The sequence below is a fragment of the Lutra lutra genome, chromosome 7, assembly GCF_902655055.1.
Source record: "Lutra lutra chromosome 7, mLutLut1.2, whole genome shotgun sequence".
Taxonomy (NCBI): domain Eukaryota; kingdom Metazoa; phylum Chordata; class Mammalia; order Carnivora; family Mustelidae; genus Lutra; species Lutra lutra.
Genome location: NC_062284.1, coordinates 51,489,261 through 51,515,973, shown reverse-complemented (window position 1 = coordinate 51,515,973; position 26,713 = coordinate 51,489,261). Strand labels below are relative to the sequence as shown.

The 26,713-nt window shown below is 38.1% G+C and overlaps 1 protein-coding gene across 1 annotated transcript; it reads right to left on the bottom strand.

The window, feature by feature from the left end:
* Positions 1-13,732: 13,732 nt before the first annotated feature.
* LOC125104401 (olfactory receptor 11G2-like) lies at positions 13,733-14,701 on the bottom strand. Its single transcript, XM_047737038.1, has one exon. The coding sequence runs from the start codon at positions 14,699-14,701 to the stop codon at positions 13,733-13,735; it is 969 nt and encodes a 322-aa protein (XP_047592994.1).
* Between the last annotated feature and the right edge of the window lie 12,012 nt (positions 14,702-26,713).

Genomic DNA, 26,713 nt, shown 5'->3' with positions numbered 1-26,713 from the left:
CCACATGCAGAAAAATCAAACTGGACCACTTCCTTATACCACACACAAAAATAGACTCAAGATGGATGAAAGACCTCAATGTGAGACAGGAATCCAACAAAACCCTGGAGGAAAACACAGGCAGCAACCTCTTCGACATCAGCCATAGCAACTTCTTCCTAGAAACATCACCAAAGGCAAGAAGCAAGGGCAAAAATGAACTATTGGGACTTCATCAAGATCAAAATCTTTTGCACAGCAAAGGAAACAGTCAACAAAACCAAAAGACAACTCACAGAATGGGAGAAGTTATTCACAAATGACATATCAGATAAAGGGCTAGTGTCCAAAATCTATAAAGAACTTATCAAACTCAACACCCAAAGAACAAATAATCCAATCAAGAAATGGGCAGAAGACATGAACATTTATGCAAAGAAGACATCCAGATGGCCAACAGACACATGAAAAAGTGCTCCGTATCACTCACCATCAGGGAAATACAAATCAAAACCACAATAAGATATTACCTCATACAATCAGAATGACTAAAATTAACAAGTCAGGAAATGACAGGTGTTGGTGAGGTTGCAAAGAAAGGGGAACCCTCCCACACGATTGGTGGAAATGCAGGCTGATGCAGTCACTCTGGAAAACAGTATGGAGGTTCCTCAAAAAGTGGAAAATAGAACTACCCTAAAACCCAGCAATTGCACTACTAGGTATTTAGCCCAAAGATACAAATGTAGTGATCTGAAGGGGCACATGCACCCCACTATTTATAACAGCAATGTCCACAATAGCCAAACTATGGAAGGAACATAGATATCCATCAGCAAATGAATGGATAAAGAAGATGTGGTGTATATATATACAATGGAATTCTATGCAGCCATCAAAAAATGAAATCTTGCCTTTTGCAACAATGTGGATGGAACTAGAGGGTATTATGCTAAGTGAAATAGGTCAATCAGAGAAAGACAATTATCATATGATCTCACTGATATGTGGAATTTGAGAAGCAAGGCAGAAGATCATGAAGGAAGAGAGGAAAAAATGAGATGGGACAAAACCAGAGAGGGAGAAAGACCATAAGAGATTCTTAATCAGAAACAAACTGAGGGTTGCTGGAGTGGAGGGAGATGGGAGGGATGGGGTGGCTAAGAGATGGACTTCGGGGAGGGTATGTGGTATGGTGAGTACTGTGAATTGTGTAAGACTGATGAATCACAGACCTGTACCTCTGAAACAAATAATACATTATATGTTAATAAAATTTTTAAAAATTGTAATAAATAAATAAAAGACAAAATGATTCTCCCTCTCCTTTCCCCTCCCCGCCAAAGAAGTCCTATATTTAAATAAAGCAAGTAATAGGTTATGCCAAATTAAGCATATTCATGAAGGCTTCAACAACATCATAAACATTATGAATCATCAAAATAAATATTTTAGTATGGAGCTTTATTCAATTTTGACAGGATAACTTCCTTTTCCCCAAAATCACCTTATTGAAACTATTCCAGTGAATATGTTTTGGGAATAGTCACCTTATCTATTATACACAACAACCCTCTGGAGTTGTTATTATCTGTGCCCTATTTTAAAAAAATTGGAAAACTGCAAATTGAAAGATATATCATGCTCATGGATAAGAATTAATATTGTTAAAATATCCATGCTATCCAAAGCAATCTACAAATTCAGTGCAATTCCTATCAAAATATCAACATATTTTTCACAAAACTAGAACAAATAATCCTAAGATTTGTATGGAATCACAAAGGACTTGAATAGCCAAGCAATCTTGAAAAAGAACAAAGTTGGTGGTTTCCCAATCCCAGATTTCAAAATATACCACAAAGCTATAGCAATCAAAATAGTATAATATTGGCACAAAAACTGACACCTAGATGAATGGAACAAAATAAAGAGTCAAGAAATAAAGCTCATATTTATGTGGTCAATTAATCTATGACAAAGAATGCATGAATATACAGTGAGAAAAAGAGCTTTTTCAATAAATGGTACTGGACAGCTACATGCAATAGAATGAAACTGGACCACTTCTTACACCGTATGCAAAATAAAGTCAAAACTGATTAAAGACTTAAACGTGCAATCAAAACCATAAAACCCCTAAAAGAAAACATAGGCAGTAATTTCTTGGATATCAGCCTTAGCAACATATTTAAGGATGTATCTCCTGATGCAAGGGAAATAAAAGCAAAATAAAACAATGAATACTGTTATGCTGAAAATAAATTTAAAAATTTAAAAAAAAATTAAAAATTAAAAAAAATAAACTATTATACTGGACCAAAATAAAAAACTCATGGACTTCAAAGGAAAACATCAGCAAAGCAAAAAGGCAACCTACTCAACTGAAGAAGATACTTGCAAATGATTGTTCAATATAGAGTTAACATACAAAATATATAAAGAATTTATACAACCCAACACCCAAAATCCAATTTAAAAATGGACATAACACCTGAGTAGACATTTTTCCAAAGAAGACATACAGATGGGCAATAGACACATGAAAAGACACTCAACATCACTCATCATTAGGGAAATGCAAATCAAAACCAGAATCAGATTTCATCTCATACTGTCAGAGTGGCTAAAATCAAAAACAGAAGAAATAACAAGTGTCGGTAAGGATATGGAGCAACGAACCCTCATATATTGTTGGTAAGAATGTAAATTAGCATAGGCACTGTGAAAAATAGTGTGTTGTTTCCTCAGAAAATTAATAAGAGAAATACCACATGATCCAATAATTCTACTACTGGGTATTTACTCAAAGATAATGAAAATACTAATTCAAAAAGATACATGTACCCCTATGTTTACTGCAGCATTATTTATAATGGCCAAGATATGGAAGCAACTTAAGTGGCTGTCAATAGACAAATGGATAAGGAAGATGTGGTACATATAAACAACAGAGTATTATGCAGCCATAAAAAAGAGTGAAAGCATGCCATTTCTGACAATGTGGATAGACCTAGAGAATATAATGCTAACCAAAATAACTCAGAATGAAAAAGACAAATACTATATGATTTCATTTATACATGGAATTTTTTAAAAAAATAAATAAGCAAAAAAAAAAGGCAGAATAAAACCTATAAATACAGGGAACAAAACTGATGGTTTCCAGAGTGGGGTAGGAAGATGGGAAAAATGGGTGAAGGGGAGTGGGAGATACAGGCTTCCGGTTTTGGAATGAATAAGTCATGGGAATAAAAAGCACAGCAAAAGAAATATAGTCAATGATATTTTCATAGCATTGCATGGTGACAGATGGTAGCTACATTTCTGGTGAGGATAGCATAATATATAAACTTGTCAAATCACTATGTATCACAGCTGAAACTAATGTAATGTGTGTCAGCTACACTCAAATTTAAAAAGAGAAAACAAACAGAAAAACCCACAAATTCAATTAGGAAATAACCAAGTATGCATATTTGGCCACTTCACTCTCTTTCACCTAAATTCCACAGGGGACATAGCAACGCTCAGAGTTTTTACATACAGCCTCTGGAGGCTGTACAAAGATGGGAACCTAAATATTCTGGGCTGTACTGACTAAAGCAAAGCTTGGCTCTAGAGCCCCTGGGGCTTACCTGCCATCACTTCGGCAACATCTCACTGGGCAAAAAGAGGGCCCAAGAAGATGAGATTTACCCCAGGTGCACCACTTCTTGCCAATGCCTTTCAGGCCCAAAACTGGTTGCTTCCCAGTGTTTGAATCCAAACACCTCATCAGGACCTGGTTTCCCTTGGGTACTCCTACCTTAAGCAATGACTTCCAGGCCCAAAGGATATTTCCTCTTCAATAAAAAATGTCCTGTTTGGCTTCAGATTAACTTTATCCTGGGATATCCAAACTGGCATTAAAGCTTGGAGATATTCAAACCCAGAGCTTTACTGTATGAGCTCAACTACATACTGACAGGTTGAATAAGACAAATGAGTCAATGAGCTCACTGGCAATATCACAGAGCCTCCATTGCTATGGCACCTACTCCAAGAAGAAAACACAAAGGAATGGAATCAGAATGTGGAAAGAAAGGAGAGAAAAACATAATAATCATAATGACATTGAAGAGTGATAGAAAAACATACAGGTTCAACCTTACATTTGAGGAATTTATCTGAAACTGAAAATCTAGAAAATTTCAATTTGGGGGACACCTGGGTAGTTCAGTTGGTTAAGCATCTGCCTTTGGCTCAGGTCATCATCCCAGGGTCCCGGGATCAAGTCCCACATCAAGCTCTCTGCTCAATGAGGAGCCTGCTTCTCCCTCTTCCCCCTTTTGCTCGTACTCTCTCTCTCACGCTCTCTCTCAAATACATATATAAAATCTTTTAAAAAAGAAAAATTTCGATTTTTTTTCAGAATGGCAGTATCCACTGGGGGAGGTTACATGTCAGAGAAGACAATTTTCTAAGGTACTACTGAAATTAAAGAAGGAAAGAGCTGATTTGGAAGGTCAAATACTAATGGGATACAACATAAATATTATTATCAAAATATTTCTAAATATTAATGGGCTAAATGACCAAATCAAAAGACACAGGGTATCAGAATAGATAAAAAAACAAAACCCATCTATATGTTGCCTACAAGAAACTCATCTTAAACCCGAAGACACCTCCAGATTTAAAGTGAGGGGGTGGAAAAGAATTTACCATGCTAATGGACATCAGAAGAAAGCAGGAGTGGCAATCCTTATATCAGATCAATTAGATTTTAAGCCAAAGACTAAAATAAGAGATGAGGAAGGACACTATATCATACTCAAAGGAAATATCCAACAAGAAGACCTAACAATTTTAAATATCTATGCCCCTAACATGGGAGCAGCCAACTATATAAACCAATTAATAACAAAATTAAAGAAACACATCGACAAATATACAATAATAGTAGGGGACTTTAACACTCCCTCACTGAAATGAACAGATCATCCAAGCAAACATCAACAAGGAAATAAAGGCCTTAAACGACACACTGGACCAGATGGAAATCACAGATATATTCAGAACATTTCATCCCAAAGCAACAGAATACACATTCTTCTCTAGTGCACATGGAACATTCTCCAGAATAGATCACATTCTTGGTCCTAAATCAGGTCTCAACCATTATCAAAAGACTGGAATCATTCCCTGCATATTTTCAGACCACAATGCTCTGAGGCTAGAACTCAATCAAAAGAGGAAATTTGGAAAGAGTCCAAATACATGGAGACTAAAAAGCATCCTTCTAAAAAATGAATGGGTCAAACAGGAAATTAAAGAAGAATTGAAAAAATTTATGGAAACAAATGATAATGAAAACACAACAGATCAGAATCTGTGGGACACAACAAAGGCAGTCCTGAGAGGAAAATATATAGCGGTACAAGCCTTTCTAAAGAAACAAGAAAGGTCTCAGGTACACAACCAAACCCTACACCTAAAGGAGCAGGAGAAAGAACAAGAAAGAAACCCTAAACCCAGCAGGAGAAGAGAAATCAAAAGATCAGAGCAGAAAACAATGAAATAGAAACCAAAAAAACAATAGAACAAATCAACGAAACTAGGAGCTGGTTCTTTGAAAGAATTAATAAGATTGATAAACCCCTGGCTAGACTTATCAAAAAGAAAAGAGAAAGGACCCAAATAAATAAAATCATGAATGAAAGAGGAGAGATCACAACGAACACCAAAGAAATACAGACAATTATAAGAACATACTATGAACAACACTACGCCAACAAATTTGACAATCTGGAAGAAATGTATCCATTCCTAGAGACATATAAACTACCACAACTGAACCAGGAAGAAATAGAAAGCCTGAACAGACCCATAACCAGTAAGGAGATTGAAACAGTCATCAAAAATCTCCAAACAAACAAAAGCCCAGGACCAGACGGCTTCCCGGGGGAATTCTACCAAACATTTAAAGAAGAACTAATTCCTATCCTCCTGAAACTGTTCCAAAAAATAGAAATGGAAGGAAAACTTCCAAACTCATTTTATGAGGACAGCATCACCTTGATCCCAAAACCAGATAAGGATCCCATCAAAAAAGAGAACTACAGACCAATATCCTTGATGAACACAGATGCAAAAATTCTCACCAAAATACTAGCCAATAGGATTCAACAGTACATTAAAAGGATTATTCACCACGACCAAGTGGGATTTATTCCAGGGCTGCAAGGTTGGTTCAACATCCGCAAATCAATCCATGTGATACAACACATTAATAAAAGAAAGAACAAGAACCATATGATACTCTCCATAGATGCTGAAAAAGCATTTGAGAAAGTACAGCATCCCTTCCTGATCAAAACTCTTCAAAGTGTAGGGATAGAGGCCACATACCTCAATATTATCAAAGCCATCCATGAAAAAACCACCACAAATATCATTCTCAATGGAGAAAAACTGAAAACTTTTCCGCTAAGGTCAGGAACACGGCAGGGATGTCCGTTATCACCACTGCTATTCAACATAGTACTAGAAGTCCTAGCCTCAGCAATCAGACAACAAAAGGAAATTAAAGGCATCCAAATTGGCAAAGAAGAAGTCAAACTATCACTCTTTGCAGATGATATGATACTATATGTGGAAAACCCAAAAGACTCCACTCCAAAACTGCTAGAACTTGTACAGGAATTCAGTAAAGTGTCAGGATATAAAATCAATGCACAGAAATCAGTTGCATTTCTCTACACCAACAACAAGACAGAAGAAAGAGAAATTAAGGAGTCCATCCCATTTACAATTGCACCCGAAACTATAAGATACCTAGGAATAAACCTAACCAAAGAGACTAAGAATCTATACACAGAAAACTATTAAGTACTCATGAAAGAATTTGAGGAAGACACAAAGAAATGGAAAAATGTTCCATGCTCCTGGATTGGAAGAATAAATATTGTGAAAATGTCTATGCTACCTAAAGCAATCTACACATTTAATGCAATTCCTATCAAAGTACCATCCATTTGTTTCAAAGAAATGGAACAAATAATCCTAAAATTTATATGGAACCAGAAAAGACCTCGAAAAGCCAACGCAATATTGAAAAAGAAAGCCAAAGTTGGTGGCATCACAATTCCGGACTTCAAGCTCTATTACAAAGCTGTCATCATCAAGACAGCATGGTACTGGCACAAAAACAGACACATAGATCAATGGAACAGAATAGAGAGCCCAGAAATAGACCCTCAACTCTATGGTCAACTCATCTTCGACAAAGCAGGAAAGAATGTCCAATGGAACAAAGACAGCCTCTTCAATAAATGGTTTTGGGAAAATTGGACAGCCACATGCAGAAAAATGAAATTGGATCATTTCCTTACACCACACACGAAAATAGACTCAAAATGGATGAAGGATCTCAATGTGAGAAAGGAATCCATCAAAATCCTCGAGGAGAACACAGGCAGCAACCTCTTCGACCTCAGCCGCAGAAACATCTTCCTAGGAACATCACCAAAGGCAAGGGAAGCAAGGGCAAAAATGAACTTTTGGGATTTTATCAAGATCAAAAGCTTTTGCACAGCAAAGGAAACAGTGAACAAAACCAAAAGACAACTGACAGAATGGGAGAAGATATTTGCAAAAGACATATCAGATAAAGGGCTAGTGTCCAAAATCTATAAAGAACTTAGCAAACTCAACACCCAAAGAACAAATAATCCAATCAAGAAATGGGCAGAGGACATGAACAGACATTTCTGCAAAGAAGACATCCAGATGGCCAACAGACACATGAAAAGTGCTCCATATCACTCGGCATCAGGGAAATACAAATCAAAACCACCATGAGTTATCACCTCACACCAGTCAGAATGGCTAAAATTAACAAGTCAGGAAATGACAGATGCTGGCGAGGATGCGGAGAAAGGGGAACCCTCCTACACTGTTGGTGGGAATGCAAGCTGGTGCAACCACTCTGGAAAACAGCATGGAGGCTCCTCAAAATGTTGAAAATAGAACTACCCTATGACCCAGCAATTGCACTGCTGAGTATTTACCCTAAAGATACAAACGTAGTGATCCGAAGGGGCACGTGCACCCGAATGTTTATAGCAGCAATGTCTACAATAGCCAAACTATGGAAAGAACCTAGATGTCCATCTACAGACGAATGGATAAAGAAGATGTGGTATATATACACAATGGAATACTATGCAGCCATCAAAAGAAATGAAATCTTGCCATTTGCGACGACGTGGATGGAACTAGAGGGTATCATGCTTAGCGAAATAAGTCAATCGGAGAAAGACAACTATCATATGATCTCCCTGATATGAGGGAGAGGAGATGCAACATGGGGGGTTGAGGGGGTGGGAGAAGAATAAATGAAACAAGATGGGATTGGAGGGAGACAAACCATAAGTGACTCTTAATCTCACAAAACAAACTGAGGGTTGATGGGGGGAGGGGGTTTGGGAGAGGCAGAGTGGGGTTATGGACATTGGGGAGGGTATGTGCTATGGTGAGTGCTGTTAAATGTGTAAACCTGGTGATTCACAGACCTGTACCCCTGGGGATAAAAATATATTATATGTTTAAAAAAAAATAATTAGAAATTTAAATTTTAAAAAAAAAATCTTAGAAACAATAAAAAAAATTAAGTAGAATCAATAAAAAAGTGGGCGCCTGGGTGGCTCAGTGGGTTAAGCCGCTGCCTTCGGCTCAGGTCATGATCCCAGGTCCTGGGTTCGAGCCCCACATCGGGCTTTCTGCTCAGCAGGGAGCCTGCTTCCTCCTCTCTCTCTGCCTGCCTCTCTGCCTACTTGTGATTTCTCTCTGTCAAATAAATAAATAAAATCTTTAAAAAAAAAAAAAAAAGAATTTCCTACCCTCAACTGTCTAGTTTCTTAGCTCACCTAAAATATGAAAGAGCCAAAACAGAACCCCTTTACTTTCTTTGGGGCTCGTCTCAAAATTCAGATTAAAAGAAGCCTTCCCAGACTATACTATTTAAAAAGAGCACCTCCCCCCCACCCCCACTCCCATTATTATCTGTTCCCTTCACCTGCTTATCTTTCTTCAAAGTATTTAGCACCATCAGAACTATATTCTATTCTAGGGGCACCTGGCTGGCTCAGTCAGTGGAGCATGTGACTCTTGATCTTAGGGTCATGAGTTTGAGACCCACGTTGGATGCAAAGATTACTGAAATAAATTAATTAAAAGAAATATATTGTATTCTATATATTTCTTGCTTTATATCTTTATTTTTGGCTCCTCTTACTAGAATATGAGCTTTATGAGAGCTAGATATCATTACTATACTCTCAATGCCCAGAGAAATGCCTATCACAGAGGAGGAACTCAATTAACATTTGTTGAGTGGACTTGTTAATGAAATAAACAATTATGTGAGTTCCTACTACAGAAGAAGCCATTCTGGAACAGTGAAAGGTAGTATAACTTCTATTCTCTGCCTTTGGGAAACTTACAGTATAACTGGTAGGAAACTAAAATAATAAATAACATAAATGATGCCAGAACCGATTCTAAAAGGCAGTCCAATTATAAGTAAATATCTGGCAAACCTCGAAAATGCTATGAATTTAGAAAATAATATTATGATGAACTATACTGGGCAAGAAAAGTTTCAAGGGCAGCATGACTGGTGCCTAAAAATAAGCAAGATATTAGTAAAACAATTTTAAGCTCAGACTGTAAAAATAAAATTGTACTACATTAATTAGGGAAAGTGAGTCAACAGGAATAATGGAACATATATTTAATTAAGGTTCCAGTTTGGGGCGCCTGGGTGGCTCAGTGGGTTAAGCCTCTGCCTTCGGCTCAGGTCATGATCTCAGGGTCCTGGGATCGAGCCCCACATCAGGCTCTCTGCTCAGCAGTGAGCCTTCTGCCTGCCTCTCTGCCTAGTTGTAATCTCTCTTTCTCTCTGTCAAATGAATAAATAAAATCTTTAATAAAAAAAATAATAAGGTTCCAGTTTGAAGACAAGTTGAGAGAAACCTTGAATTACATACAAACTAAAGAATTTGGACATGACAAATCACATGCAATTTTGCTAGCATAATCTTGTCTAACTCCTGATCCTTTCTCTCTAGGGTGGCACCTTGCATAGGTGGCTGCTCAAATCACAGTCTTCAGACTTTTCAGAAGTCCTTTCACACTGGTATTGTTCCTTTCTTTGGTGCCACTTGGTTTTTGTTTCTTGTTCTCAAGTGTCTTGTCTTCTCTAAGTCACCATGCATTAAGATCATTATAACAGGATAAAGATTTGCCACTCTTTTTACAGCCATCTTTTATTCCTATTTCTGTTTTCTGTGCATTCCACAGATCTGAAGGCTCTTTATTCCACTAGTTTTCTTGGGTTCTTTTTTCATTTTCTTGTCCTGTTTTCACAGCCAGCTTTTCTTTTTGGTGACCTATGCTAATAGTTGCTTTTAGGTGTTCTTAAACTACTAAGACAATGGTTTTTCAAACTTTTTTTTACCACAACCCTCAGAAATAAATTCATCAGATGCTTTGCCCTGTACACACATTCCTATACAACTGAAACAGAAGTGTCTTAAAACAATACCACCCTTATCACAAATAATGCATTTCTATCCTATCCTACTCCATTTCATTTATAGGAACATATTTCATGAAGGCTCAAAATGAATGACTGGTGTGGTGATTCATTGCTTCTAAATAGGCTGACAGTATCTGTGGTCTCTGTGATTCAACTGACTCCTTTCTAATCAATAGACTGAAAATTATTATTTACATATTTCTTGAAGGAAGATGGTTAAATTAGTTAGCAATGACATTTGGAAGACTGTGTTCACAGAAAACTAGGACTCGAAACTATTTTTCTCTTTAGTATTTTCTCTTCAAATGTTTTTTCCTCACCATTGAACTTATAAGGGCCATTTTACGGTCAAATGTTTTTTGCTCAATATTATTATGACCATCACCAGAAAAGCTCATTATTTTTCAAATTTAGTTGTACCAATTGTTTACAAAAATATCACTAAATATAATCAACAAAAATTAATTTCAAGTGCTTAGTCAACAAAGTTCTGTCTTACTTGCCTCCAGCCAGATTTATAAATGTAGTAGTTTCTGGAAAGTCTGAATGCTTTTCTTCCTTAGCTTTTTCATACTTGTCAAAGGTCAATGTTTTCAGTTGTTGAGTTTCATTAAGTCTAAGGTAATTAGAGAAACTCTCCAGATCCCTCTTATGGCAGGGACTGCTATTGCCCAGACAAATTGCATTCACCTTTTTCTTAGCACAAGAAACCTGATTTGTTCAGAGGAGCAATGAGTCCACCTACAAATCCTCACTTCTTCAACTTCCTTGCAGCTAGTTTGGTCATGTGACATAGTTCTGGTCAATGAGACACAAAATGGGGGTTTCTGGGGAGGCTTTTGCTTTCCTGGAACTCAAAATAGCAGTTTGAATTTCCTCCAACCTGGCATGGGGAATGCCTAGATGTTTAACATCCATCTTGTAACCACAAGTAACAAAAATGAGAATGAGGATCTATAAGCACAGATCCAACACAGAGTAGTATATAAATATAAATATTTATGTGTGTGTGTATACATATTTGTTTGAAACTTTGTTTTTTAGAGTAGTTGTTTTAGGTTCACAGTGATTTCTCATATGCCCCCTAAAACTCCACACATGCATTACTTCCCTCATTATCAACATCCCCCACCAGAGTGGTACATTTATTACAATTGATGAATCTACTTTGACCTATAATGATCACCCAGAGTCCTTAGTTTACATTAGGGTTCACTCTTGGTGTTGTATAGTTTATGGGTTTGAACAAATTTATAATGACATGTATCCACCAAACAAAACAAAACAATAAAAGATGTTAGGATTTATCCCCAAAATTTGTGTAAGCAGAGAGGAGATAAGTATGGGCACTGGTAGAAAGGAAGTTTACATTATGCATTTATAGGTATTGTGCTAGGACCTGGACAAAAATGATCAATGAAGATGACAAAGGATGACAGGGAAGATGCCACAGAATTTAATGACATTAGGATTGGGTATGAGAAGGTGAGGAATTATAAATGTTAAGATTTTAGGTTCAGGTTGTAGATCAGTGGAGCCATTGGCAAATAAGTACAGCTAGAGCTAATTTAAAAGGAGGTTATCAAATTTAGGATCAGACATTTGAATTTGAAGCAGATTTTCATGAAAATATTTCCAGCAGGAAGCTGCAGATATTTGACTAAGATTGAAGTAAAGCCAGTATTGGCATTATCCAAGGAGAAAGTTTTAGCCCAAGGTTTTTGTATGAGGTGCAATATTGTAAGTTAAATGCCAAATCCAGAAAATAAGAAATTAGAGAATAAAAATTACCTCTGGGTAATAGTTACCCAGAATTTTACAGAGAATGATAAAAGTAAGTGAACCTTAGACCTGGATAGTAGTGGTAGTGATCTCACAAAGTCTATAGTTCTTTGGCTTACATGGAATATTAACTAACTTCCATGTGTCTGCATATGGGGGACTAGAACTACCTCCTAAAGTGAAAGCTTTGGCAAAACATGAGAGTCAATCAAGTCAATACAACCTTACTAAGTGCCCTAGTTGGTATCTAAAACTATACTTGGAATTATGGAATATACCAAAGCAGTACTTTAAAATTATCCCTGATGCTGAGAGTTTTTTTAAAATCTGGTTAAACTCTGGAAAATGGTATGGAGGTTCCTCAAAAAGTTGAAAATAGAGCTACCCTATGACCCAGCAATCGCACTACTGGGTATTTACCCTAAAGATACAAATGTAATGATCTGAAGGGGCACATACAACTGAATGTTTATAGCAGCAATGTCCACAATAGCCAAACTATGGAAAGAACCTAGATGTCCAAAAACAGATGAATGGATAAAGAAGATATGGTATATGTATAAATAGAATATTATGCAGCCATCAAAAGAAATGAAATCTTGTCATTTGCAATGATGTGGAAGTAACTAGGGGGTATTATGCTGAGTGAAATAAGTTGATCAGAGACAGACGATTATCATATGATCTCTCTGATATGAGGAATTTCAGAGGCAGGGCGAGGGGGGTTAGAGGGTAGAGAAGGACAAAATGAAACAAGATGGGTTGGGAAGGAGACAAACCATGAGAGACTCTTAATCTCACAAAACAAACTGAGGATTGCTGGAAGGTGCGGGGGGGATAGGGTGGGATAGGGTGGCTGGGTTATGGACATTGGGAAGGGTATGTGCTATGGTGAGTGCTGTGAAATGTGTAAGCCTGATGATTCACAGACCTGTATCCCTGGGGCAAATAATACATTGTATGTTAATAAAAAATCTGGTTAACTATGTGCGATTACCAGTTAATTATGCATATTTTTGCAACACATTCAACATTTGCTATGTTCTTTAAAAAAAAAAAAAACAACTAGCTCTGATGAAAGCAGAATTTTAAAATGTTGAAATACATCAAGTATGTAATGAAAACCAAAAGAGAAACTAGAAACTGAGTCATAGAGAAATACATGAAAATCTTATTAAGTTGTATTTCAAAATAAAGTTTATCTAAGGTACAGACATATCTGGAATGCAACAGCAACAACTTCCTAAGATTTAAATCATGAGTGTGATGAATTTGTAAAAATCATCTTCCCAATATATGAAAATAAGAAGAAGGGAAAAAAGCATAATCTCATTTGCTTTGTTATGTTCCATCCTCCTAAAACATTGGTAATACAGTATAGGGAATTCAACTTTTGAATCCTTTAGAGATTTCCCACAATAACAGATTCAGAATTTTCTTCAGTGCCTCCTTCATATCTTTGTTCCAGAAGTTGTAAATCAGGGGATTAAAGAATGGAGTTGCCAAAGCATAGAACAAGGTCACAAATTTCTGCATCCCAGGATAGTCCCCAGAACCTGGACTAACATACATCACCATGACTGACCCATAAAACAGACATACCACAGCAAGGTGGGAGGCACAAGTAGAGAAAGCCTTATGCCTTCCTGAGCCTGGGGGTACTTGCAGCCCCACACTCAGGACACAGAAGTAAGTGCCAAGGATATATAGGAAAGGGAGAAAGATGATGAGAGAGCTAATGATACCACAGATCAAAGTAATTCCAGATACTGAAGAACAGGACAATGCCAGCAAAGGGGCAAGATCACAAAGAAAATGGTCAATGGTGTTTGGACCACATAAAGGCATCTGAGATATTAGAGTCAAAGGAGTCAGTAACCAGAGAAAGCCCCCTGCCCAACAGAAGACCACTAACCAAGCACACAGGCGGTGGGTCATTATGATGGGATAATGCAAAGGTCTACAAATGGCAAGAAATCTATCAAAAGACATCACTGACAGAAATAAACCTTCAGCGGCACACATGGAGAAAAAGAAGTAGAACTGGAGCAGGCAGCCAGCATAGGAGATGCTCTTGGTCTGGGAGATGATGTTGGCCAACATTTTGGGCACATCAAAACTGACATAGCAGACCTCCAGGAAAGAGAAGTTGGCCAGGAGGATGTACATGAGTGTGTGGAGTTTCCGGCTTGACCACACAGCACAGATGATGGATGTGTTCCCCATGAGAGTCAGAAGATAGATGAGGGAGAAGATGACAAAGAGGAGGACTTGGATGTCTCTGCGACAGGGAAATCCCAAGAGGACGAACTCAGTCACAGACCCAGAGATATTAGTTGTCTCCAAGGTCCTCATTAGTCTGACCTGTAGAAGTGATAGAGACAGTAAAATCCACAGAAATATTTACACTATTTTGCTTCTTCCTGATAAAGTGGTATATGTTTATTTTCCTCAATTCAGGCTTGTGATATTACTATCCTTCCTTCAGAAGCATGAGTTGTTTTTTCCTCTTCATTTCTTTCCTCTATTATTTACTCAGTAAACGTTTATTTTGCACATATTATTGTCAGGCACTCTTCTAGGAGACAGGAAAAAGATGATAAAAATGTAGAGTACCTGTTCTTTGGAGCTTATGTCAAATATATTTTGTTCAAAGTAACTTCAAACAACACATTCATGGCCCCAGAATTTCTACATAAAGGGAATTTAGGAGCTTAAATCTGATTGGAAGAGAGCTAAGGAGATTTACCTTGCAACCTCATTTGCATAGAAAGAAAACTGTTTTTACTTAGATTGTATGCTTATTTGTGGCAACTTCATGGAGAGCTGATACAGAATATGGAGTGATGTTAGCATCCCTCCACTTATATCATCGTGCTTCCACTGACACAGTAACAAGAGCATATGACAAATCAAAACAAAATATTTTCTTGTCATATAAGACATGATTACACTCAGTTGGAAAAAAATAAGGAAAGGCTTTTGAAAAGAGAGATGGACCTTAGCAAAAGGGCAGCGATGAAGGCAGAACATCAATAGCACATAATAATAATGTGAAAAGATTTGGATACAAATGTTATGTTTAGAGCAAAGTTCAAAAAAGTGGAAATGAGAGTACTTGTAAAGGAATGGTGAAATAAAAATTTTAAAGATGGGCCATGTTGGGGGGAGACAAGATGGTGGGGAAGTAGGATGGGGCGCCTTTTCAACCTGTACCCTAAGGTGAGCTGATTACCTACCAAAGAACTCCGACCACCCATAAAATCAGCCTGAGATCAGAATTATACACGTCTGGATCTCTACAGGCAGAAGATGCCAGTGGGCAGGTAAAGTGGAGTGGAAATGTAGGACTGATATCGGAAGATACACAAAAGGGGGAGGGAGCCACCAGAGGCGACCGGTTGGAAAGTAATACCCCTAATATGAGAGTGCCCTGTATCTGGGGACCAGCATTAACTTGGAGACTGGTTGAAAGCACTCAAAAAGAGCAAAGGATGGGGGGGTGGATTGTGAGAATCGGGGTGGCTAGGGACAGGGGCTTAAGTCCCTGGACCCAGGACAGCCTCCCCTGGCGCTAAGCCAGAGAGAGTGCGGCAGAGAAACCAGATCTTGGTCCCTGAGCTACCAGCACGCCCAAGAATGTGGGTTCCAGCTCCTGTGAGGGGCTGGGAGCCTCACCAGACAGCAGAACACCAAGCTGTGCTAACAGAGCCTGAGATGCATGCACCCCTCACCCTCCCCTGAGAGAGGTGTGCGAAGGCCCACCCGGCGCTCTTAGACCCGTGCCATTGTTTCAGAGCCTGAGACACATGCGCTCCCCAAACTCTCCCCAGAGAGAGGTGCGCAAAGGCCCAGCCTGGTGCTCTCGGACCCGCGCCCTGCTCTCAGAGCCTGAGATGCGTGTGAGACCCACAGCCTCCCCTGAGAGAGGTGTGCGCAAGTTGGGTGCTCTTAGACCCAGAAAGACCAGGCATTCCCAGCCCGGGGCCAGCGGGGAAAATCTCAGTGTGCGATCTCTGCTTGGAACCTCTCTGGTGGTCTGGAGCTGCCCAGCCAGCCACCGCTGCCACGGTTTTGGGTACAAGCAGAAGATCCTGCATCCCCAGGGACTGAGACTCGGAACCTACTCTGCCAGCAGCCAAGGGAGAATTTATATGGGTTCTGCAACACCCACAGGAGAGCAGACTGAGGCTTCTCTCTGAGAGGGAGGTCAAGGTGCAGTTTGCTTTCCTCTAAACCTACAAAAACCATCAAAAGAGGTCAAGGCGAGAGAAAATTTAAAAAAAAAAAAAAGTGAACAAACATAAAAACCTCCAGAGAACAAAAGCCTGAAAAAACGGTTTCCTCAGAGCCCACCCCCTTGAGGAGGTGGGAGGACTTAACTCAGGGAACATCATTGACTGAAAACCCACGTGGAAGGCCCCTCCCCCAGAAAACCAACCAGGAAAGAAAAAAAAAAAAAAAAAGACTACAAGAGAACAACCACCACTACTTCATAGGACAACTTTTATTTTTAATTCGTTCCCACTTTTCTGGCTCATTTTTTTTATATAGGTAATTTTTTCACCTATTTACCATCACAATGAGATGTCTAGTACATCAAATTCCATAATAACCTTCTAACCTGAACTTTTGGATACATAAACCTGTGTTTTTCTTTTCCATTTCTATTTTTTAAACTTTTTTTTTTAATTTTAGTTTAGTTTAGTCTAGTTTATTCCTTTTTTATTTTTATTTTCTAATATTCATATAGAGTTAGACTTTAAGGTAATCCCCTTTCCCCAATCAATGCTACCCCTATAGGTAAACCAATTTTTAATCCCCCTTTATCTTAGGAAAGTTGAGTCCTTTAACAAAGATATCAAGATACATCCAGGAAGAATCAAAACAACCTTCCTACCCACACTGAAAATTTATAACCACTCTCCCATCTTTTTCTTCCACCAGTTTTTCTATGTTTTTGTGTTTGTCCTGATAGTATATAAATCTTATGGTTGGGGTACTTTTTGATGAGGTTCTTCCTTTATTTGCATATATATATGTGTGTGTGTGTGTGTGTGTATATATATATATATATATATATATATATGAGAAAAATTATATATATATAAAATTATATATGATAAGAGAAAAATTATATATATATAAATTTATATATATATAATTTTTCTCTTATCATATACTTTTATCAGTCTTTTTGTTTGTCTGTTTTTGTTTGTATACCTCATAAATCTTACCTTGGGGCCCATTTGGGCTGAACCTTCTCTTTTATCTTCCCTTTCTTTCCTGTCTCTATTTTTTTCTTTCTCTTTTTTTTTTTTTTTCTCTCATTTGGGTGGGGAATCCTGATTGCTCAGAAGTGTTCCAGGGTGCACCTTGACTGCACCATGGTTGATACATCCAGCTACATCCATTCAGCCATCTCTCACCAAAATGACTAGGAGGAATGCCCAACAGAAGAAAAATACAGAGGATGGGCCTTCTGCAACAAGGCTAATGGCTATCAACATAGACAATATGTCAGAAAGAGAATTCAGGCTAACAATTATCCAGGCAATAACTAGGTTGGAGAAAGCCATGGATGACCAAATGGAATTAATTAGGGCTGAACTGAAAGCGACCAGAGATGATGTTCAGAACGTTAGGGCAGAGCTGAAAGCTACCAGGGCTGAGGTTCACAATGCTGTCAATGAGTTCCAATCTAATCTAAATTCTCTCAAAGCTATGGTAACTGACACAGAAGATAGAATTACTGATCTGGAGGACAAACAGATAGAGAGAAAGGATCAGGAGGAAGCCTGGAACAAACAGCTTAGGAGCCACGAAAACAGAATCATGGAAATAAATGATGCCATGAAACGTTCCAACGTCAGAATTATTGGAATCCCTGAAGGCGAGGAGAAAGAAAGAAGTCTAGCAGATACAGTGGAACAAGTTCTTCATGAAAATTTTCCCAATCTCGCAAATGGATCCAGCGTTCATGTACTAGAGGCCGAACGGTATCCACCCAGGATTATAGATTCCAGAAAACATCAAGGCACCTGATAGTCAAATTGAGGAATAATAATTGTAGATATAATCTCTTGAAAGCCGGTAGGAAAAAGAGGCTCCTTACTTACAGAGGAAAGCCCATCAGAATAACGTCAGACCTGTCCACAGAGACCTGGCAAGCCTGAAAAGGCTGGCAAGATATATTCAGGACACTAAATGAGAAGAACATGCAGCCAAGAATACTTTATCCAGCAAGATTGATATTCAAAATGGATGGAGAGATAAAGAGTTTCCAAGACTGGCAAAGCTTAAAAGACTATGCAACAACCCAGACAACACTGCAGGAAATATTAAGGGGGGATTCTATAAAAGAGGAAAAATCCTAAGAATAGCATTGAACAGAAATATAGAGACAATCTACAGAAAGAAAGATTTCAAAGGTAACACGATGTCAATAAAAACGTATCTATCAATAATCACTCTCAATGTGAATGGCCTAAATGTGCCCATAAAACGGCACAGGGTTGCAGATTGGATAAAACGACAGGACCCATCCATATGTTGTCTACAAGAGACCCATTTTGAACCTAAAGATACACCCAGACTGAAAGTGAAGGGATGGTGAAGCATCTTTCATGCCAATGGGCCTCAAAAGAAAGCTGGGGTAGCGATTCTCATATCAGATAAATTAGATTTTAAACTAAAGACCATAGTCAGAGATACAGAAGGACACTACATCATTCTTAAAGGGACTATCCACCAAGATGATCTAACAATTGTAAATATCTATGGCCCCAATATGGGAGCAGCCAATTACATAAGAAAACTGTTAATCAAGATAAAGAGTCAGGGGCGCCTGGGTGACTCAGTGGGTTAAGCCACTGCCTTTGGCTCAGGTCATGATCTCAGGGTCCTGGGATCGAGTCCCACATCGGGCTCTTTGCTCAGCAGGAAACCTGGTTCACTTCCTCTCTCTCTGCCTGCCTCTCTGCCTACTTGTGATCTCTCTCTGTCAAATAAATAAATAAAATCTTTTTAAAAAAAAAGATGAAGCATCATATTGATATGAATACATTAATAGGAGGTGATCTTAACATGCCTCTCTCAGAAATAGATGGATCATCGAAGCAAAAAATCAATAAAGAAACAAGAGCATTGAATGACACATTGGACCAGATGGACCTCATAGATATATACAGAACATTCCACCCTAAATCAACAGAATACTCATTCTTCTCAAGTGCACAAGGAACCTTCTCCAGAATAGACCACATACTGGGTCACAAATCAGGACTCAACCGATACCAAAAGACTGAGATTATTCCCTGCACATTCTCAGATCACAATGCTTTGCAACTGGAGCTCAATCACAAGGAAAAGTTCGGAAGGAACTCAAACACCTGGAAGCTAAAGACCACCTTGCTTAAGAATGCTTGGATCAACCAGGAGATCAAAGAAGAACTGAAACAATTCATGGAAACCAATGAGAATGAAGACACTTTGGTCCAAAACCTATGGGATACAGCAAAGGCGGTCCTAAGGGGGAAATACATAGCCATCCAAGCCTCCCTCAAAAAAAATGAGAAATCCAGAACACAGCAGCTGTCTCTACACCTTAAAGAACTGGAGAATCAACAACAAATCAAACCAACTCCACACATAAGAAGGGAAATCATCAAGATTAGAGCTGAGATCAATGAGGTAGAAACCAGAGATACAGTAGAACGTATCAAGGAAACTAGAAGCTGGTTTTTTGAAAGAATCAATAAGATCGATAAACCATTGGCCACACTAATCCAAAAGAAAAGAGAGAAAGCCCAAATTCATAAAATTATGAATGAAAAGGGAGAGATCACAACTAACACCAAGGAAGTAGAAACAATCATCAGAAGTTATTATCATCAGTTATATGCCAATAAGCTAAGCAACCTAGATGAAATGGATGCATTCCTGGAAAACTATAAACTCCCAAAATTGAACCAGGAAGAAATTGACAACCTGAATAGACCGATATCTAGTAACGAGATTGAAGCAGTGATCAAAAACCTCCCAAAATACAAGAGCCCAGAACATGTTGGATTCCCTGGGGAATTCTACCAAACTTTCAAAGAAGAAATAACACCTATTCTCCTGAAGCTGTTTCAAAAAGTTGAAGCAGAAGAAAAATTTCCAGACTCTTCCTATGAAGCCAGCATTACCTTGATCCCCAAACCAGGCAAAGACCCTATCAAAAAGGAGAATTTCAGACCAATATCACTGATGAATATGGATGCTAAGATTCTCAACAAGATCCTAGCAAATAGGATCCAACAGCACATTAAAAAGATTATCCACCATGACCAGGTGGGATTCATTCCTGGGCTACAAGGATGGTTCAACATTTGCAAATCAATCAATGTGATAGAACAGATTAATAAGAGAAGGGAGAAGAACCACATGGTCCTCTCAATTGATGCAGAGAAAGCATTTGACAAAATCCAGCATCTGTTCCTGATTCAAACGCTTCAAAGTATAGGGATAGAGGGAACATTCCTGAATTTCATCAAATCTATCTATGAAAGACCCACAGCAAATATCATCCTCAATGGGAAAAAGCTTGCAGCCTTCCCGTTGAGATCAGGAACACGACAAGGATGCCCACTCTCACCACTCTTGTTCAACATAGTATTAGAAGTCCTGGCAACAGCAATCAGACAACAAAGAGAAATAAAAGGTATCCAAATTGCTAATGAAGAAGTGAAACTCTCTCTCCTCGCAGATGACATGATTCTTTATATGGAAAACCCGAAAGACTCCACCCCCAAACTACTAGAACTCATACAACAATTCAGGAACGTGGCAGGATACAAAGTCAATGTACAGAAATCTGTGGCTTTCTTATACACTAACAATGAAAATACAGAAAGGGAAATTAGAGAACTGATTCAATTTACTATAGCACAAAGAACCATAAGATACCTGGGAATAAACCTAACCAAAGAGGTAAAGGATCTGTACTCGCAAACTACAGAACACTCATTAAAGAAATTGAAGAAGACACAAAAAGATGGAAGACCATTCCATGCTCTTGGATCGGAAGAATAAACATTGTTAAAATGTCTATACTGCCTAGAGCAATCTATACTTTTAATGCCATTCCAAAAAAATTTCACTGGTATTTTTCAAAGGCCTGGAGCAAATAATCCTAAAATTTGTATGGAATCAGAAGAGACCCCGAATCGCTAAGGAAATGTTGAAAAACAAAAATAAAACCGGGGGCATCACATTACCTGATTTCAAGCTTTACTACAAAGCTGTGATCACCAAGACAGCATGGTACTGCCATAAAAACAGACACATAGACCAGTGGAACAGAGTAGAGAGCCCAGATATGGACCCTCAACTCTATGGTCAAATAATCTTCAACAAAGCAGGAAAAAATATACAGTGGATAAAGGACAGTCTCTTCAATAAATGGTGCTGGGAAAACTGGACAGCTATATGTAGAAGAATGAAACTCGACCATTCTCTTACACCGTACACAAAGATAAATTCAAAATGGATAAAAGACCTCAACATGAGACAGGAATCCATCAGAATTCTAGAGGAGAAGATAGGCAGTAACCTCTTCGATATCAGCCACAGCAACTTCTTTCAAGATATGTCTCCAAAGGCAACGGAAACAAAAGCCAAAATAAACTATTGGGACTTCATCAAAATCAAAAGCTTCTGCACAGCAAAGGAAACAGTCAAGAAAACAAAGAGGCAACCCACGGAATGGGAGAAGATATTTGCAAATAACAGTACAGACAAAAGGTTGACATCCAGGATCTATAAAGAACTCCTCAAACTCAACATGCACAAAACAGACAATCATATCAAAAAAATGGGCAGAAGATATGAACAGACACTTCTCCAATGAAGACATACAAATGGCTATCAGACACATGAAAAAATGTTCATCATCACTAGCCATCAGGGAGATTCAAATTAAAACCACATTGAGATACCACCTTACACCATTTAGAATGGCCAAAATTAGCAAGACAGGAAACAATATGTGTTGGAGGGATGTGGAGAAAGGGGAACCCTCTTACACTGTTCGTGGGAATGCAAGTTGGTGCAGCCTCTTTGGAGAACAGTGTGGAGATTCCTCAAGAAATTAAAAATCGAGCTTCCCTATGACCCTGCAATTGCACTACTGGGGATTTACCCCAAAGATACAGATGTAGTGGAAAGAAGGGCCATCTGTACCCCAATGTTTATAGCAGAAATGGCCATGGTTGCCAAACTGTGGAAAGAACCAAGATGACCTTCAACGGACGAATGGATAAGGAAGATGTGGTCCATATACACTATGGAGTATTATGCCTCCATCAGAAAGGATGAATACCCAACTTTTGTAGCAACATGGACGGGACTGGAAGAGATTATGCTGAGTGAAATAAGTCAAGCAGAGAGAGTCAATTATCATATGGTTTCACTTATTTGTGGAGCATAACAAATAGCATGGAGGACAAGGGGAGTTAGAGAGGAGAAGGGAGTTAAGGGAAATGGGAAGGGGAGGTGAACTATGAGAGACTGTGGACTCTGAAAAACAATCTGAGGGTTTTGAAGGCGGGTGGGAGGTTGGGGGAACCAGGTGGTGGGTATTAGAGAGGGCACAGATTGCATGGAGCATTGGGTATGGTGCAAAAACAATGAATACTGTTACGCTGAAAATAAATAAAAATAAATAAATAATATTTAAATTTTTTTTTAAAAGATGGGCCATGTGGCAGACTGCCAGTCTAGTTCAGGCTTAATTTACTAGTCAGTGGAAAACGACTGGAGCCAGTCTAGTAGAAGAGTAAAAGATCAAAAGTTTATGGAAGCTACATTGCAAGACAATTTCTCAATTAAAGGGTAATGAATTTAGCAGGCAACCATTAGAAACCTATTTTGGCAGTCCAAGGAAAAAGAATGAAGAGTCTGACCTAGGGTAATCTAGAAGCAAAGAGATACCAGGAATGGAGTCAAGAGATATGCAGTGGTAGAAAAGTAAGCTCATGGTCTTTAAAATCAGCAGAGGCAATTAAATGCTGCACAAGGAGCCAAGAAGACACAGAAAAGAGAGCCCATGCATTCCATTTGCCACAATCATACTCTTCAACTCTCTTCTGTTTATCCTTGACTATTATTTTTCTATTTTTCTATATATTACCATTATATTAACTAAATTAGCTTCCACTTACAAAGTTTTCCCCTCCTATAAGCCACACCAATGGGTGTTGATTTGCTATGTTGTCACCTGTATGAAAGAGAACAGTAAACAAGAGTCATCTAAATTATTGCCAAAGTGTTAAAGAAAAATGTTCCCATTTTCCTATCAGCTAAGAACACAGTTTTTTTTTTAATATGACCCTCAAAGACAAGATGATAATTTGACAAAAACATTTCCCTAATCCCATTTCTAATATGGTTTATATAATAGAAATGGTATTTGTAAAGGAAAATAGTCATGAAATTTTTTTTGCTCCTTTTTCATATCAATATATAAAACAAAATGTACACTGAGATATAGGAAAGAAGTCATTGTTCCATGTGCCCAGTCCTACTTATCCCAATGCAGCCTGGGAGTCAGAGGTGCCAGCTCCTTGGTAGAATACTTTTTGGTTCCTTTCTTTACAAAGACTCCTTTCAGGATGTACTCAGAGAATAGAACAAGAAACAAATCTCTCCCTACCCCATTACTTATTCCTTCCAGACTCTGAAGCCTGTCTCCAGAGACCTCAACCCCAGGAGCAAAGGAGGCAATTAATGTGCATCATACAGACCAGGGCATGTTTCATTTTCAGTTATTATCATATTGAACATGAAAACTACATGAATGTGCAAACACTAATATGTGCAATCCACACACACACATATATACATGAATGCACATACACATACATATTCCAAACTATCACAGTATTATTCCTTCCAGAGTTCCCTCTCCTAAATGTAATAAATTACTTATTAGCTAACAAAATCTTTTGACATGAGATGCACCATTACTCTCAAGCTTTGTTAGACCTAGAGTCTCCCATTCCTGTTGTTCAAATGGAAGCATCCACTATATCCAGAATGAGCCTGTTCTTAAAATATCCACAGAACTACCAATCCCCATTCTTTTCAAACTCCTTAATTCCACATGTAGATCAAATAGAATGGATGTTGGCCAACTAAGAAGTTAAGACATGAATTGTATAATGAAGACAAATTCATTTCCTCTTCTTCAAGTCAAGGATACATTTTTTCTAAGCCTTTCTTATAGATAGGTGTGCTCATGTGACTACTCCTAGTCAGCAGAATGTAATTAAAACTGATGTGCAACATTTTAACCTTTACCCAGGCCTGGTCCTTGATGATCTCTAATATAATTAAGCATGTTGACTTAGGAAGCTGACTTTTGAAAATAATGAAGCCAAGGATGAAAAACAAGCCTGAGTGCCAGAATCATCATTCAAAAAACAATTGCCTATCAATCAGGAACTCCCATTTGGGCTTTAACTAAGCAGTAAATGCCTTTAATATTTGACCCACCAGAAAAAAAAATGTGACTAATTGAATCAAATGTATGAAGAAAACAATCTGTGGGTGACTATATTAAAATGTATGTATTTGTGGGCTTCTTCCCTTTAGTTTTCTAACTCTAAAATGGCACAGAAAAACTTTTTAAAAACAATGTTTATGGAAGACAAATTCTGAGAAATAAAAATAGGAGTCATAGAGTGAGTGCATTTTAAATTCAGGTCAATGCAGCCACATTTCCCTCCATAGACATTTCAGAGCTTTCTTCATCACTGTTACTTTTCTGTCTATCCTTAGCAGGAAGGCCCAGCTTTTCATACTGTGCTGTTGGTCTAGTTCTGTAAACTAGAGATACAAGAACACTATTTTATGCCTCAATTATTATGATGATTATCAGTGTCAATGGAAAGAACATGGAATATATTCTTAAGACTCTTCATCCAAGGTGACCCAATGTCTAACCTTCAAACCTAAAATCTACATCCCCAAGAACACAAAGCTAATGACCACACTAAATAAAAATCTGCAGAACTGTCTTAACTACCCACAAGCCATTATAGAACCAACCTAGCTCTCTTGCTGTCTTAATAGCACATATGAGGGATACAGGATCTTTAGAACTCACTAGATCTGTTACTAAAACAGGTTATTACCCTTAGAATTCTTACACATCTTACAAATCACACATCTGTTGAAGAGTTTTTATAATCTGATCTCTTAAGATGGTTTCCTATTTGTAACACATGGCTTTTTAACCTCTTTACACAGAGTAGTTTTCAGTGGCTCATAAGAGCTGTATGACACTTACCGCAGACTTTGTCATACATTCTATATGCAAGAGCAAAAAGCCTCCATGGAAATATGCTACAAACAGAGGGCTTGAGGTAATGTGAATGAGAAGGTGTTGTTACTATCACTGTCATTATTACTTTTTAATTTGTTCTTAGATGCCAATATGTGGTTGAAGCCCAGGAATTATTCTACTGTTTGGAGTCTAAGGTGAATGAAAGGTTCAGAATTTCCATTTGCGCATGATCAATTAGAAATGAAATATGACTTTAATTGAACAGTTACCCAACTGAAATATCAAGCTACTAACCTTAAATTGACAATATTAGTGTAAAACAGAGGTCCCACCTTGACTCTTTAAGACTCTGAGATGTCAGCTGTTTTCAAGAGGAATCATAAAATTCTCAAAAGATTGAGTCAATACCATTAATCTGAATTCATCTTCTTCTTAAAATTAATTGGATCACCTACATTTGATGAGAGAAGGAGCTATCCTATGGCACTGAATGACACAGAATCTAAATAAAGAGGCCAAATTTTTCAAAAAATGCAAATATGATCATGTCATTTCCTCGTTTTCAATCCTTAAATATTTCCTTCTCCCCTACAGGATCAAGTTAACCTCGTTAGTGTCTCTAAGTTCCTGCCTCTCTAAGTACATCTCCTTTCAGAACATCCCCTCCCATTCACTCTACACTCAGTCATACATACTGTATATGCTACTCCTTCCATTTGTAATGTCACCATACACCGTCCTCCCTTCCTTCTATCTAGAAAACTTCCAACTTGTCACTCAAGACTCAGCTGACTTATCAGCTTCTCTGTGAACCCCTCCTTAACCTATACTTAGTCCAACAATCTTCTTTGTTCCTCTTGCACCCTCTGTATTCCTCTCTCTTTGCTTTTTTTTTTTTTATTGTTAATAGATCTGTGCCCCTATAAGTCAAGAATTCCTCAGGAACAAGGATCCTATCATAGCATCTCTATATCATCAATACCAAGTATGCTGCTTAGAACATGACTAGAGTTTAAACTCTTACAGGAGGGTTCCTC